General features: G+C 49.4%; 1 protein-coding gene across 1 annotated transcript in view; it reads left to right on the plus strand.

The window, feature by feature from the left end:
• Positions 1-8,507, plus strand: part of STK10 (serine/threonine kinase 10) — a 108,020-nt gene extending 99,513 nt beyond the window's left edge. The window contains exons 18-19 of the mRNA XM_046665737.1: positions 1,193-1,306; positions 6,023-8,507. Coding sequence (XP_046521693.1) covers positions 1,193-1,306; positions 6,023-6,163 — 255 coding nt within the window. The 3' untranslated portion in view covers positions 6,164-8,507. The remainder of the gene's footprint in view (positions 1-1,192; positions 1,307-6,022) is intronic.
• The last annotated feature ends 5,225 nt before the right edge of the window (positions 8,508-13,732 follow it).

The following is a 13,732-nucleotide window of genomic DNA, read 5'->3' on the forward strand; positions in this document are numbered from 1 at the left end:
CGAGATTGAGTCCCTGTGGGGAATCACCGGGACCCATCCGTTCTGCCTGCGAGAGATTCCAGGTACATTTTGTGAGGCCGATGGCTCAGCTTGGCGTGGGAACAGTGAGGCGGGCCGCCTCGGCCGGGGCTGTGGCCCTGGTCCCCTGCCACAGACTCTCCTGAGGAAATGATACGTGACGCAGAAAATTGTATAGATACTTTACATAAACATGAATATTTACGCATACAGATTATCTGAGCTCAGGCTGCCGCAGCAAAATGCCGCCGACTGGGTGGCTTCAACAGCAGAGGTTTATTTCCTCATGGTTCTGGAGTCTGGAGTCCAAGAGCGGTTTGCCAGTGTGCTGGGTTCTGGTGAGGCCTCTTCCAGGGCCACGCGTGGCTGCCTCCTGCTGTGCCCTTCCTGCATGGCAGAGGGCGAGCGAGCTCTCTGGTGTCTCTGTTTATAAGGACACTGATCCCAGCGTGAGGCCCCCCCTCCAAATACCAGGGCTGCAACATAGGAATTTGGGGGGGCACAATTCAGTCCACAGCACAGATGTTTGACACAGTGCTGTTTATAACTGTGAAAATTAGGAGCAACCTACGTGGCCAAAAATAAGGGGATGTTTAAGTAAATTTGATAAATCTATTCTGTAGGATGTTTTGTAGGCGTTAAAAATGAAGACGAGGAAAAACGTGAATTCTTTGTATTAATGTTTACAGTGTGAAGTGGGGAGGGAAGCGGGTGTCGGAGCTGTGCACACAGGGTGAGCTGGACAACATGGAGGTGACAGCCTGGGAGGAAGTGTGTTGAAATCTTTGCAGTGGTTGCCTCGTTGTGGTGGGAGAATTAGGGCACACGTTATATTTATTTGTTGTTAATAGTTTTATTGTTTTGGTAAAATGACGTATGTTCATGTTAAAAAGTTCAAACAATGCAAAAAGCACAAAGAAGAGAGGTACAAAATTACCGCAGATCCGCTGTACAATAAGAACCATTAGCGTCAGTGTTCTGGAATGGTCCTCCAGGCAGCCCTCAGGGCATTTCTGTTTACATGTACAGAGTTTTATAAAGTGGGTTTATAATCAAGGAGAAGAAATAGACGAGTGACGCTGATGCCTTCATGGCTACAGCACGAGGTGTGTCTCAGCCCTCCGCACCTCTACCCTCTGGGTTTCTTACCTGTTGCACCTGGAATTTGTTACAGAATGAAAAGTGTCACCTCCTGATAGAGCATGAAACCCAGAAGCTGAAGGCCCTGGACGAGAGCCATAACCAGAACCTGAAGGAATGGCGGGACAAGCTTCGGCCACGCAAAAAGGTAAGCATGTCTGGGCTAGGGGGCTCAGTGGTCAGCTCTGCTCCATGCTGTGTCACAGGTGTCTGCCTAGAAGGTGGATATAGACATAGATAGCTAGAGGGTCATTTTAAGGAAGTGGCTCACACAATTGTTGGGGGATGGTAAATGTGAAATCTTCAGGGCAGGTTATAAGCTGGAGACCCAGGGAAGCGTTGCTGTTGCAGTCTTGAGTCCCAGGGCAGTCTGGAGGCAGAATTCCTTCTTCCTTCTCTTACAGCCTTCACCTGATTGGATCAGGCCCACCCACATTATGGAGGGTAATCTGCTTTACTCAGAGTCCACTGAGTTAAATGTTAATCACATCTAAAAATTCCTTCACAATGAGATCTTGACTGGTGTTTGACCAAACAGCTGGGTACCATGGCCTCCCAGGTTGACACATAAAATCAACCATTACAGGGCCTCAGTGTGGTCATTTATAAAGTGGAGATAGGAATATTGTATATGTTATGCAAAAAGCCACCAGCCCGTAGTACAAGCCAAGGACGTGCTCATTTCCTTCCTCTCTCCTAAACTCTTTGAGGAGAGAGCGACCCCAGTTACCCTGATCATGGGTCCTGAAGCCCCGAGGTTTGTTCAGCCGTCATCCGTCAGCTCTGCTTGCTGGAACTGTGGTCTGGACAGGAGGCAGCTGCCCACCTCAGCTAGGTGATGGCCTTGGAAGGCCTTGAGTTGAGGCCTCTCTCCCTGTGCTAATGGAGCTTTCTGGCCGGAAGTTGGCCAGGGTCTCAGACCTTCTGTTAGCAGGCCTGTGTTTCTCAGTGTCTGTAACCACAGCCTGCTGGGACTTTGGATACTTGACACTGAAATCAGTAATGCTCCTGCTGACATAGGCTGACTCTGGCATCAGGAGATAAATGTTCACCTTATTCTCTTAGCTGGGGGCTCTGTACCCTTGGCACATCCTGAGAGAGGTTGAAAATGAACGGTCACGTTGCTCTGGCAACTGCCTCACATCCCAGACTGTTGGCAGAGGCAGAGGGGAGGCTGCAGGGTGTGTTTGGGAGCTGGCATTGACTTGCCTGCGGGGGCTGCCTCTCTGGACGATTCTTTGTAGGCCTGTTATATTATTGCCACCTGGGTTGCTGCTGAGACACTGACCAGAGGCGGTGGCTTTCCTTCTGGAATAAATGTTCTTTTACACTCTTGCATTGCAGCCAGCAGCCTTGAGCTGCTGCCTATGAGTGGGGGCAGAGTAGCTGATTGTATGTTGTGGAATGTTTTTAGAAAAATTCAATTTGTTTCTTTCAAGTAAGTAAAGAATATGTGGTGGGGTCAATAAAGTGTTGCTTGGGTTATAGTTAACACAGAAAGTGGCTTCAGACAAGACAAGTCTTCCCTCCTAAGCCTTGCTTTTTGAGTCTGTGAAATGTAGAGAACATTTCTTCCCTTAAAGCAGGTGTTAGTAAACTATTGCCCATGGGCCAAATCTGGCCCCCGACTTGTGTTTGTAAATAAAGTTTTATTGGAACACAGCCATGCTCATTCATTTACATGTTGTCTGTGGCTGATTTTATACCACAACAGCAGTGGCATAGTTGCAAAACAGACCTTATAGCCCGCAAACTGAAAGTATTTGCCATCTGGCCCTTTACAAGAAAAAGACTGCCAACTCCTGCCTTAGGTTATAGAGAGGAATATATGCGGTAGGCAGAGTAGACTAGTGCTTAAGAGCACCAGCTTTGGAATAAGACAGAGTGGGATAAAGTCCCAGCTCCCCTATTACTAGCTGTGAGACCCTGTGCTCAAAAAGGGGGTTTTATAATTAAATTGGTATTCCTACAGCAGAGGTCACAAACTGATGGTCTGTGGGCTGAAATTGGCTTACAGATGTTAGGTTTGGCTAACGTATAGTAGTATAATTTTTTTAAAGTTGCCAACCTTTAAGTAGAAGGAAATTTTACCTAAAAATCTGGATTTCCAGTTTCTTTTGAAAACCCATGGGCCGGCCCAGTGGCGCAGCAGTTAAGTGTGCACATTCTGCTTTGGCAGCCCAGGGTTCGCCGGTTCGGATCCTGGGTGCAGACATGGCACCTCTCAGCAAGCCATGCTGTGGCAGGCATCCCACATATAAAGTAGAGGAAGATGGGCACAGATGTTAGCTCAGTTTTCCTCAGCAAAAAGAGGATTGGCAGATGTTAGCTCAGGGCTAGTTTTCCTCAAAAAAAAAAAAAAGAAAACCCAGGAGCTCTAGCAGCACTGGGCTGATCGTACCACATGACAGCCGTCAGCTGGAGCTGAGAAGAAACGGCCCTCTTCAGACATAGCTTGTGCTCTTCACCTCACCACACTCCCCACCACTCCTTATTGCCTCACACCCAGCTCTCTTCACTAACTTGATTCACCTGGCTGGCTCCCATAGGCACTGGATTTTGTCATCTCCATTACAAAAGCTTAAACTACCACCTGTATCTTGCTTATATATAATGTTTGCATGCCACAAACACTTTAATATTAATACATTCAGCAAAGGAGAACTTGAGGCAAGAATCTGTGTGAATTACCAGCAGTTTCACATTAGTCAACTCCAAGATGAGGCGTGACTTCAAATACCTTGCCTACCCTCACATGGATGTCCTTTAATAACAGGTTGGAAAAACTGACATTGTCATTCAGTGTCCTTTCCCCATCATTCCTTAGAGGTAGAGGGAACTCACCAGAATTTAGTACTATTGAGGGAACAAGAGCTTAAGGGCGGATCTGATCATTAAGGCATTTGTTAACTTGAGACTATTTCAGGGCGTCCAAAGAATAGTCTTAAAAAAAGAGACATCACGGAATGCTGGTCAAATCCTGTGAAAGCAGACATTTCTATAGTGACAGTCAGGATAGCTGCAGATGCCTCTCACTGATGAAGCAGCCCGTGTGCGCCCGGCTTTGCGGATGGCGGGCACAATGTTCAGAGCTTGAACCCTGAGGTTAGGCCGAGGTTCCCGTCTTGGCTGCGCCCCCAGCTAGCTGAGTGACCTGGGGCAAGTGACCTAAGCTCTCTGAGCCTCGGTTTCTCCATCTGTAAGATGGGGATAATAATAGTATCTCCCTTATGGGGGGAAGATTAGCTAAGATGTAAAGCACTTGGCACAGTGCCTGGCATGTGGGAAGCACTCAGTCATCATGACCCGCTAGTTTTTTTTTTTTTTAAAGATTTTATTTTTTCCTTTTTCTCCCCAAAGCCCCCTGGTACATAGTTGTATATTCTTCGTTGTTGGTCCTTCTAGTTGTGGCATGTGGGACGCTGGCTCAGCGTGGTTTGATGAGCAGTGCCATGTCCGCACCCAGGATTCGAACCAACGAAACACTGGGCCGCTTGCAGCGGAGCACGTGCACTTAACCACTCGGCCACGGGGCCAGCCCCATGACCCACTAGTTTTTAATTTAATCCTCACCACAGTCCTGCTGGGCAGGTAGTGATCCTGCCATTTTACACATGAGGAACAGACATAGAGAGGAAAGGGGACATGGAAAGGCCACACAGCTGGTAGTAATAAAGCTGAACTCTGATGGGGAAGCCCATGTTCTTTCCACCACCCTCTGGTTCCTTTCTTTCTTTTTTCTTTTTTTTTTTTTTTAAAGATTTTATTTTTTCCTTTTTCTCCCCAAAGCCCCCCGGTACATAGTTGTGTATTCTTCGTTGTGGGTTCTTCTAGTTGTGGCATGTGGGACGCTGGCTCAGCGTGGTTTGATGAGCAGTGCCATGTCCGCGCCCAGGATTCAAACCAACGAAACACTGGGCTGCCTGCAGCGGAGCGCGCGAACTTAACCACTCGACCACGGGGCCAGCCCCTCTTTCTTTTTTCTTTTAATTTATTTTTCCTTTTTCTCCCCAAAGCCCCCTGGTACATAGTTGTACATTCTTCGTTGTGGGTCCTTCTAGTTGTGGCACGTGGGACGCCGCCTCAGCGTGGTTTGATGAGCGGTGCCATGTCCGCGCCCAGGATTCGAACCAACGAAACACTGGGCCGCCTGCAGCGGAGCGCGCGAACTTAACCACTCGGCCACAGGCCCAGCCCCCCTCTGGTTCCTTTCTTAAATGAATGCTTATTATTGGAGACCCTCAGGAGATTCTTCTGGCAGAATCCGGTCTGTCTAGGCAAACTTCACGTGCCCCAGGGACGTCTGCAGTGCTTGTCACCAGATGGTCCGCACGCAGTTACCTGACGTGCTTTCACAACACACACAACTCCTGTCCTGCCACAAATCTTCAGAATCAGACTCTCAGGGGGTGGCGTGAAGGCACGAGTATTTTGAAAAATCTCCCTGCGTGGTTCTGCAGGACAGTGCCCTGATTCCTAACAACTGTGTAACTCAGACATCTCTGCTCCCCCCACAGTTAGATCTCTCTCTCCATGTCTACCTTGGGTTTTTCTCCATTCATTTGGCTGTTTTCCTGCCAGCAGATTTGCATCTGCTTTTTCCCCACCCACATCCAGATTAGCGTCTCTGTAAACCGTAGCCCTTGGCCCACAGGAAACTCCTGTGCGGCTGTGGCAGGAGGAAGGAGGTGGTACTTCCTTCTGGGTGACGGGCTCTGGGAAGGGGAAGTGGGAAGACCAAGTCACCCAAACACCAAGGCCTGTGAGGGAAATGTCCAGAGAAGGCCACTTTGGTGGGGGGCCTGTGCTTGGGAGACCGTGTCCCATGGGATCTGATGCGCTCCATCTGCCCTCTCTGTCCCAGGCTCTGGAAGAAGATCTGAACCAGAAAAAGCGGGAGCAGGAGATGTTCTTCAAGCTGAATGAGGAGATGGAGAGCCCGAACCCCACCACCCCGAACAAGGCCACCAAGTTCTTCCCCTACAGCTCTGCGGATCCTTCTTAACAGCCCCCGGGACTGTGCTGGCAGGTCGGCGGGCCTCTGGGGCCCTCCTATTCTCTGTGAACAAGTAACTCAGGACCCCCTTCCTCTTGCTTCCATGCCAGCTCGAATCCAGCCCCTAGCCTTGTGCTACCCCAGCTGTGCCCGACAGCCCCACCCCGGTGTTCCTGACTTCTTGCTCACTCAGAGGGTGAAGTTTTATGATGTCACCTGATCCTAGTGAATGTTCTCTTTGAGCCCCAGATCCTGCCAAGATGTCAGTGATTTGGGCTGTTAGAGGGTCAGGGTCCAGGAGGAATGGGGGTGCTGTGGCCTCGAAGCCCCTCCTGTTTGCCAAAACACCAGTTTTGCTGTTTGTGGCCACAAAGTGCTGCCACTGAGGTCACCACAGGCCATCCATATGGTGGCTATTCAGCCATTCCCTGCAGTGTCCGACAAGAATCACGGCTCCTACCAGCCGTTTTGGTTCCCAGGGGAGCCTGGCCTGCAGCCAGCCGCTCAGGGGTGTCCTCGTTCCTCCAGTCCCCTCAGTTTGCTTTCCTCTTGAGACAGGCTGTGTCTATGACAGTGGGATGGGGGAGAGCCTGGACCATTCATCCTGCTGGTCTCGGGTGTTTTGTGCCATCTCGTGTCCCCACTTTCTACACACACATGTGCACACGCAGGGCTTGGCCCCTGGCACTACCCAGGCTTGCCTCTGCCCTGGCCTCTTGTGCCATGTAGGTGGGAACACGTTGGCTGCCTAGGCCTGCCCCTGAGGATATTAGGTGGAGCCATTGGTGTGGGGTGTGCTGGGTGTCGGCAGCAGAGACACAAGGTAGCACGGGCTGAACTGTCAGTCTGCTTCCTTTTGGCCCCATGTGGGATCCTGTCTTCAGGGATGAATTCCTCATCACACGAGACCTTCACAACCCAGTCCGCTCCCATCTCAGCCTTGCCCATCCCGTCTGCAGGCGATACGGGAAAGCCATTGCCTCCTGCCCTCTGGCCCTCCTAGTTCAGGAGTCTGGCCTTACGCTTCACACAGAGGAAGGCAGTCACTGGGACTTCTGTTCAGGAAGAAAAAGTGTCAGGGAGAAACGTCATGCCTCCTGCCCCCAGGAACATGGCAGAAGCAAAGCTTCTGTGTCTCAGATGGAGTCCTGGGCCTTGGGTCCCCCAGTCAGCCTCCCGCAGATTCCCATCCCCACCGGCTGCAGAGTGTGGATAACCCATAAAAGCAAAGCTCAACCCAGCATTCAGTTTATTTGCAAAGCAAACTTTTTTCCACCTTGATTTCTAACTTGAAACAAATATAAGTAAATGGCTTTTTCAGGAAGATACCTGCTTTAGAAAAATAAAACAGAAAATGGAAGATGGTTTCAAGGAAGCGTGTGGGCATATAGAGTCTGGGTACTGCTTTGCTGGGGATGGAGGGGCTCACACACCCGGGAGGCCGTTCTCCCTTCTTCACTCCTAAAGGTGAAGGTTCCACGCTTTGTCTTCCTGAGGCAGTTCCCTGGAAGGCTTCTTGGCACTGGTTCTAACTGGATCTTGGGAAGGAAGGGTTGCCATTGACCAGGAGAAGGACCCGGGGTTCCCAAGTCTTACATACGCAGTAAAGATGCCCTGGGGGCCGTGGGAAGGCAGTGGTCCTCTTAGGTTAGTGAGGTTCCACTTGCCTGCTCCAGTATTTGACCCAGATAGGACAGTTTTCAGGTCTCACACAAATGAGACAAGTGGAACGGTTGTCCCCGTTGGTTCTCCGTGGTGCATGTGCTGGGAGAACGAGAACTACAGCAGTGCAACTGCAGAACGCAGGCCCAGTGCCGCCAGGCGAGGCCAGCGCGGGCAGATCGTCAGGCAGGCCTCACTGGGGCTTTGTTCACCATCCTGCCTTTTCCAGCCGTCGGTGCGAGAATGAGTGTGGGTGAAACGCGGTTTTGTGGTTCAGGTGATGTCTTTAATCGTTCCCTTATTGGGCTTGTCATTCACATTGGAATCTCGTTCAAGGAGGTGCCGTTTCTCTGCTCAGTGCCACCCGAGCCCCAGGAGCTCCCGGTCCTTCCTGGCTGGGGCTGGTCGGGTCTCCCAGCCTCACAGTCAGTGCTCGCCGCCGAGAAGGCCCGCGCAGTGTTCCTCACGTCCCGTGCTAATGTTTGCTCTGTAAGGGCCAGGTGGAACTGTTTCTCATTTTCAGCCCATTTTTGGCAGAGTAAATATAACTAACTTATATTTTCCCTTTATGAAGGATAGAAGTTATTTTTATGTAGTTTCCAAACTTTATGCAAAACGTTTGTAAAATGTTCTCTGCAAAGTTAACTGCAAAAATGTAAATAAGCTTTTAATAAAACAACAAAGTGAGAAACTCGGTTTTCCACTTGAGGTCCTTCTCTTGGGTTGTGGGTGACGAGCAGGGCAGACTTACCCACATTTGTGGGTCAGGAAAGGGATTACCATCTTCTGAGCACACTGGGTTGTCCCGCAGGTCAGCCTGCGGGGTTTCTGTTCTGAAAGAAGTTAGGCGTGGCTCTGTGTGGCTGTTATCTCCAGACCTTTCATATCATTCTCATTTAACCACAAGCGTTCCACCTCTTAAGAGTTTTCACATGGTAACTTCCCGAATCCTTTCAACAGCCCGTGAAGACGACATTGCCATTCCCATTTTATAGAAGAAGAAATGGACCCTGGGCAAGGGGAGGGTCAGGCCAAACCTGCCAGCACCGGGATTCCAGCTGAGCCCTTCTGGCGGTGCCGTGTCCACCACACCTCCTCCCCCACCCCAGCTGCCCATCACACTCAGCAAGTCACGCAGGCACTTAGCCCCCAGCCATCTGTGCTGTATTTCACAGTGTTTCTCTGCCATGCCTCCCAAACGCCATTTAGGGGTTCTTCGCCTGGGATCCATGGGCCCCCCGCCCCCAACAGGGGATCCGTGGGCAGAATTCTGGGTGTCTCTGTTGCACTAATGTCTGAGATTCAGCATTTGCTTTCCTTATGGTGTAGGTAACGAACTCCAGTGGTCTTAGCCGTCCCTGTGACCATGTCAGGCATCAGAGTTGAGCTCACCTGACAGCTGTTGCAGACATCTCAAATTACATTTTTGTTCATCGGTTTGAAATTATAGTAGTTATTAGGCCTATCGCTAGGTCTTCTTACTTAATGAGAAATAATACATCTATCGTATTACATATATATCACACATAGTTTTTCTAGTATTTTGAAACCTGTATTTCATTATGATTGGCTGTACTTGTAATCTCTGTGCTTTATCTTGCGCATCTGAAAATAGCATTCTGAGAAGGGGCTCCTGTTCTTCGTGGAATCCCCTAGGATGAAGCACCCTGACTCTCCAGCCCTGAGCTGTCACTGTCCTAGAAACCTTCTGGCCAGCAGGTGGCGAGCCACTGTCACAGTGTCCTGCAGGTCTGTGAACTTAGAGGGTCTAGGATTTGCAGGCGAATAAGCAGCTGGCATGCCTCTCCCATTAAGGGCCAGCAAAGTGACTGGGGTTCCTGGGGAAGAGGATTCATGAGACTGGCAAAGACGACGACGCACAGGGGATGCGTAGAGCTTGGGAATGAGATCATCCCACGTTAACCGATGTTTCTTAAATACCAAGTGCTGGAGAGGCTGAAATACGTAAGACACTGACACTGTCTTCCAAATGCTTGTCCTGCTGGGGAAACAGACGTGGAGAAGCAGAGGGTCGGTTCAGGCTGACATAGCCGGGGAGAGTCAGGGAAGACTTCCCAGAGGCGGTGGTGCTGAGCCTGGGAAGACGAACTAGTATGTGCCCAAACACACGCACTCAGAGACTGGGGTTGAGGGTGAATGGTTTATGGGCCACGAGGCTGGAGAGGACAGGGCCAGGCCCACATGCTGGGCTCAGACTGCTCTCTGCTGCCCTGAGGGCAGTTAGAAGGCTGGGCGAGAGTTTACTCAGGAAGAACAGTTGAAATCACGACTGTAGCAACTCAAGAGACCAGCTGAGAAGGCAGGCGACGATGCTGCGTGTGAGTACTGGCGCACAAAGACTGGAGGCTTCGGGAAGGAAGGGCAGACCACAGGCTCCATGAGGACAAGGAGTGAGACTAGCTGGCTGCTAAGCACCCAGCACTCAGTGTGCTGGAACACCAGCGATACCCACGCTGGGCTCCTCATGCCATAACGGGTCTGCAGAGGGAGCAGTGGGGGTCTGGGGGCTGTGGACTGGATGCATATTAACTCACTATGCTCCCCGAGGTGTTCACTAGATCTGATTAACAAGTGTGTCTTTCATTAAAAATAAAACTGCAAGAACTTCCACTTTCAGTGATGGCAGACTTGGTAATTCAGGTCAGTCCTAACACTGAGGACAATCAGAAAAGCTGGATAAAAATACTAAACACATCTATTTCAAGGCATGTGAGGATTACAAGATAGAGGAGAATTACCAGACCTGGATTCAAGCAAGGATGGAGAGCCAGAGAGAGGATGCTGGTATTCTGCTCTGGGCACATTTGCTGATCCCAGAGTGGGTAACAGATAAGGAGCTGAGCTTCTGACCAACCTCCCAGGGCTAAGAGCATGAGGATGAAGGCCAGGGTCTGATAAGAGCAGGGTGGAGGGGACCCGGTGAAACCATTCCCTTTGTAGGGACCTCAAAGGGGTACACCCATGAATAAGAGTAAACCTGATGTTGACAGGCCTCCTAGGGACCGTATTTCTCTTTCAAATAATCAAAATCTCTGAAATTGGCCTGGGGTGATCCAGGATTGCTGGTGCTCACAAGCACCTGGCAGAAGCAATGGTGAGTGAATCCTGTCTGGAGGAGAACAGTGTCTTAGGCTTCAGTTATTTCTGCAAACAATTTTACAAATCAAATGCTTAGCACGCAATTAGGAAATAGCTCGGTGCATAGAGAAAACTTTAGAACTAAACCCAGCAGAAACATGGACATCAGAAGCAGACCAGGAGGGGCACCAGATGCTGGAGGAGTCTGACTATTAAAACACTATGCTTATTATGTTTGAGCAGATACAGGACATGATTTGAAATTTTCAGCAGAGAGCTGAAAATGAAAGTCTGAAAAAGAACTAAGTGTTCTAGGGGGCTGGCCCCATGGCCGAGTGGTTAAGTTTGCGCGCTCCGCTTCAGTGGCCTGGGGTTTCTCCGGTTCGAATCCCGGGTGTGGACATAGCACTGCTCATCAGGCCATGCTGAGGTGGCGTCCCACATGCCACAACTAGAAGGACCCACAACTAGAATATGCAAGTATGTACCAGGGGGCTTTGGGGAGAAAAAGAAGAAGAAGAAGAAAAGAAGAAGATGGGCAACAGAAGTTAGCTCAGGTGCCATTCTCTAAGGAAAAAAAAGAAGTAAAAAGTCTCGATGTGAAACAGAAATAACTGAAGCGCTCAGTCTGTAGGCACAACAGTGGACTCCTCAGAGGCCTCTGTCCCCGTTCTCTATCCTTCTTACCTCTACCAGTCCTCATCGTATCACTTTGACTGGGATGATGAGGCTTTGAAAAACATTTTCGTTACCGATTCCACAAGAAAGGGAACGTGCTGAAATCTGATGAAACAGGAGAACCAACAAGATGGGTGACTCTTCCTTCAGGACAGCGAAACACCAGCAGGGACAAAGCTGAATCCATCAGAATCTCTCTCCGGGCCAGTGAGAAATGGAAGTCGAGAGGCTGAAATGTCAGGACGGAGTGAGGAATCAGAGAGGCCAGAAGGTGCCAAGTGCAAGCTAAAGTTAGAAAGGAGCCGAAACTCCAGGATGGCTGCTGACTTCCTGGCTGTGCTGATCAAGCAGGTAGAGATGTCATTTACAGAATTAGAAAGGACTGGCACGGGACAAAATTTGGTGTGGTGACAGGAGGGAATCAGAAGTTCAGTTTTAAAGTGTGGGCTCCAAAAACATGTTTAATGTTGCACATATTAAATTTGAGATGTCTACAAGACAACCAACGAGGAATGTTGCTCGTCTACATACCACTCGTGCTCAGAGGAAACATCTGGGCTGGGGATATAAATTTGAGAATAAAGTATGAAGTGGGTAGTTGAGAAAAATGAAGTAGGAGAGAGAGGCGTGACCAGACAGACAGACGTAACCCAAGAAATGAGTAGGGATTTTATCCTGAAGGCCATGTGTGACGTCAGCCTCGCATTGTAGACAGGTGACCAGGCGCAGTGTAAAGGGTGTGTGGGAGGGGTAGAGGCTGCAGGGAGGATGATAGTTAGCATCTGTAGAGTAAACCAGGTAAGAGATGGGAATTCTCAGCTGCAGTTTTATATCCTGACTCTTTTCTCATATATTATGAGCATTTAACAACGTCACTGAAAGTCCTCTGGAAACACGGGTTTTTAAAAATTTTTATTTATTTATTTTTTGAGGAAGATTAGCCCTGAGCTAACATCTGTTGCCAATCCTCCTCTTTTTGCTGAGGAAGACTGGCCCTGAGCTAACATCCACGCCCATCTTCCTCTACTTTATATGTGGGACACCTACCACAGCATGGCTTGTCAAGCGGTGCCATGGCCGCACCTGGGATCCGAACTGGCAAACCCTGGGCCACCAAAGTGGAACGTGTGCACTTAACTGCTGCGCCACCGGGCCAGCCGCTGGAAACATGGTTTTAAATGGCTAAATAATCTACCCATTTGTCAACGTACCTAATCTATTTAACTGCTACTGTACAGTTAGGCACTTTGGTTATTTTCAGGTTTGTTGTCAGGAACTTTATTCTTTCACACAACTACCTATCCTTCGTGCCAGGTAAAATCTTTTTCCCCTGCCTTGGTGATAAAGTCTCTGGCAAATCTCATAGCTTTCCTAAAATTATTTGGTCAAGTCTAGTTACCAAGTTTACTTTCTCATTTGATTTAAAACTTTTTCTCATTCAGCTCAAGCCTGAACTAGACTTAGAAGCTTGTAGTGAAAAAGACTGAAAAGCCTGGCCTGGTTGGGGTGATACTCCCCAGCTGCACCATTTCATCCAGCCCCTACATTTCTCGACCCCTGCAGGTAGGCAGCGCCTCGTGACTCATTCTGCCCAACGACATGTGACTGTCATACCTGTGCTGAAGCCCATGCATAATCCTCCCCTTAAAACAATTGGGGAAGCTGTGTATTCAAGATGGTGCAGAACAGGGGCCGGCCCCATGGCCGAATGGTTAAAGTTCCGTGTGCTCCACTTTGGTGGCCCAGGTTTGTGGGTTCATACCCAGGCGTGGACCTACTCCACTCATCAGCCATGCTGTGGAGGCAGCCCACATACAAAATAGAGGAAGATTGGCAGAGATGTTAGCTCAGGGCTAATCTTCCTCAAGCGAAAAAAAAGGAAAACTGGCAACAGATGTCAGTTCAGGGCAAATCTTCCTCAACAAAAAAAAGAAAGAAAGAAAGGAAAGTGCAGAACAAGATGGTGGATCCTCTAACAACTTTAGTCCCTAGTGACCTTGGGGTGCACAGCCCTCTGTCAGTTCACATGGATATGAGGCATAAGCAAAACATACACTTGACTGTGACAAGCCGCTGAGATTTTAAGGTTGTTTGTTACTACAGTACAACCTAGCCTATCCCAATATAGTTTGCTTTTTC

This window comes from Equus quagga, chromosome 7, assembly GCF_021613505.1.
Source record: "Equus quagga isolate Etosha38 chromosome 7, UCLA_HA_Equagga_1.0, whole genome shotgun sequence".
Taxonomy (NCBI): domain Eukaryota; kingdom Metazoa; phylum Chordata; class Mammalia; order Perissodactyla; family Equidae; genus Equus; species Equus quagga.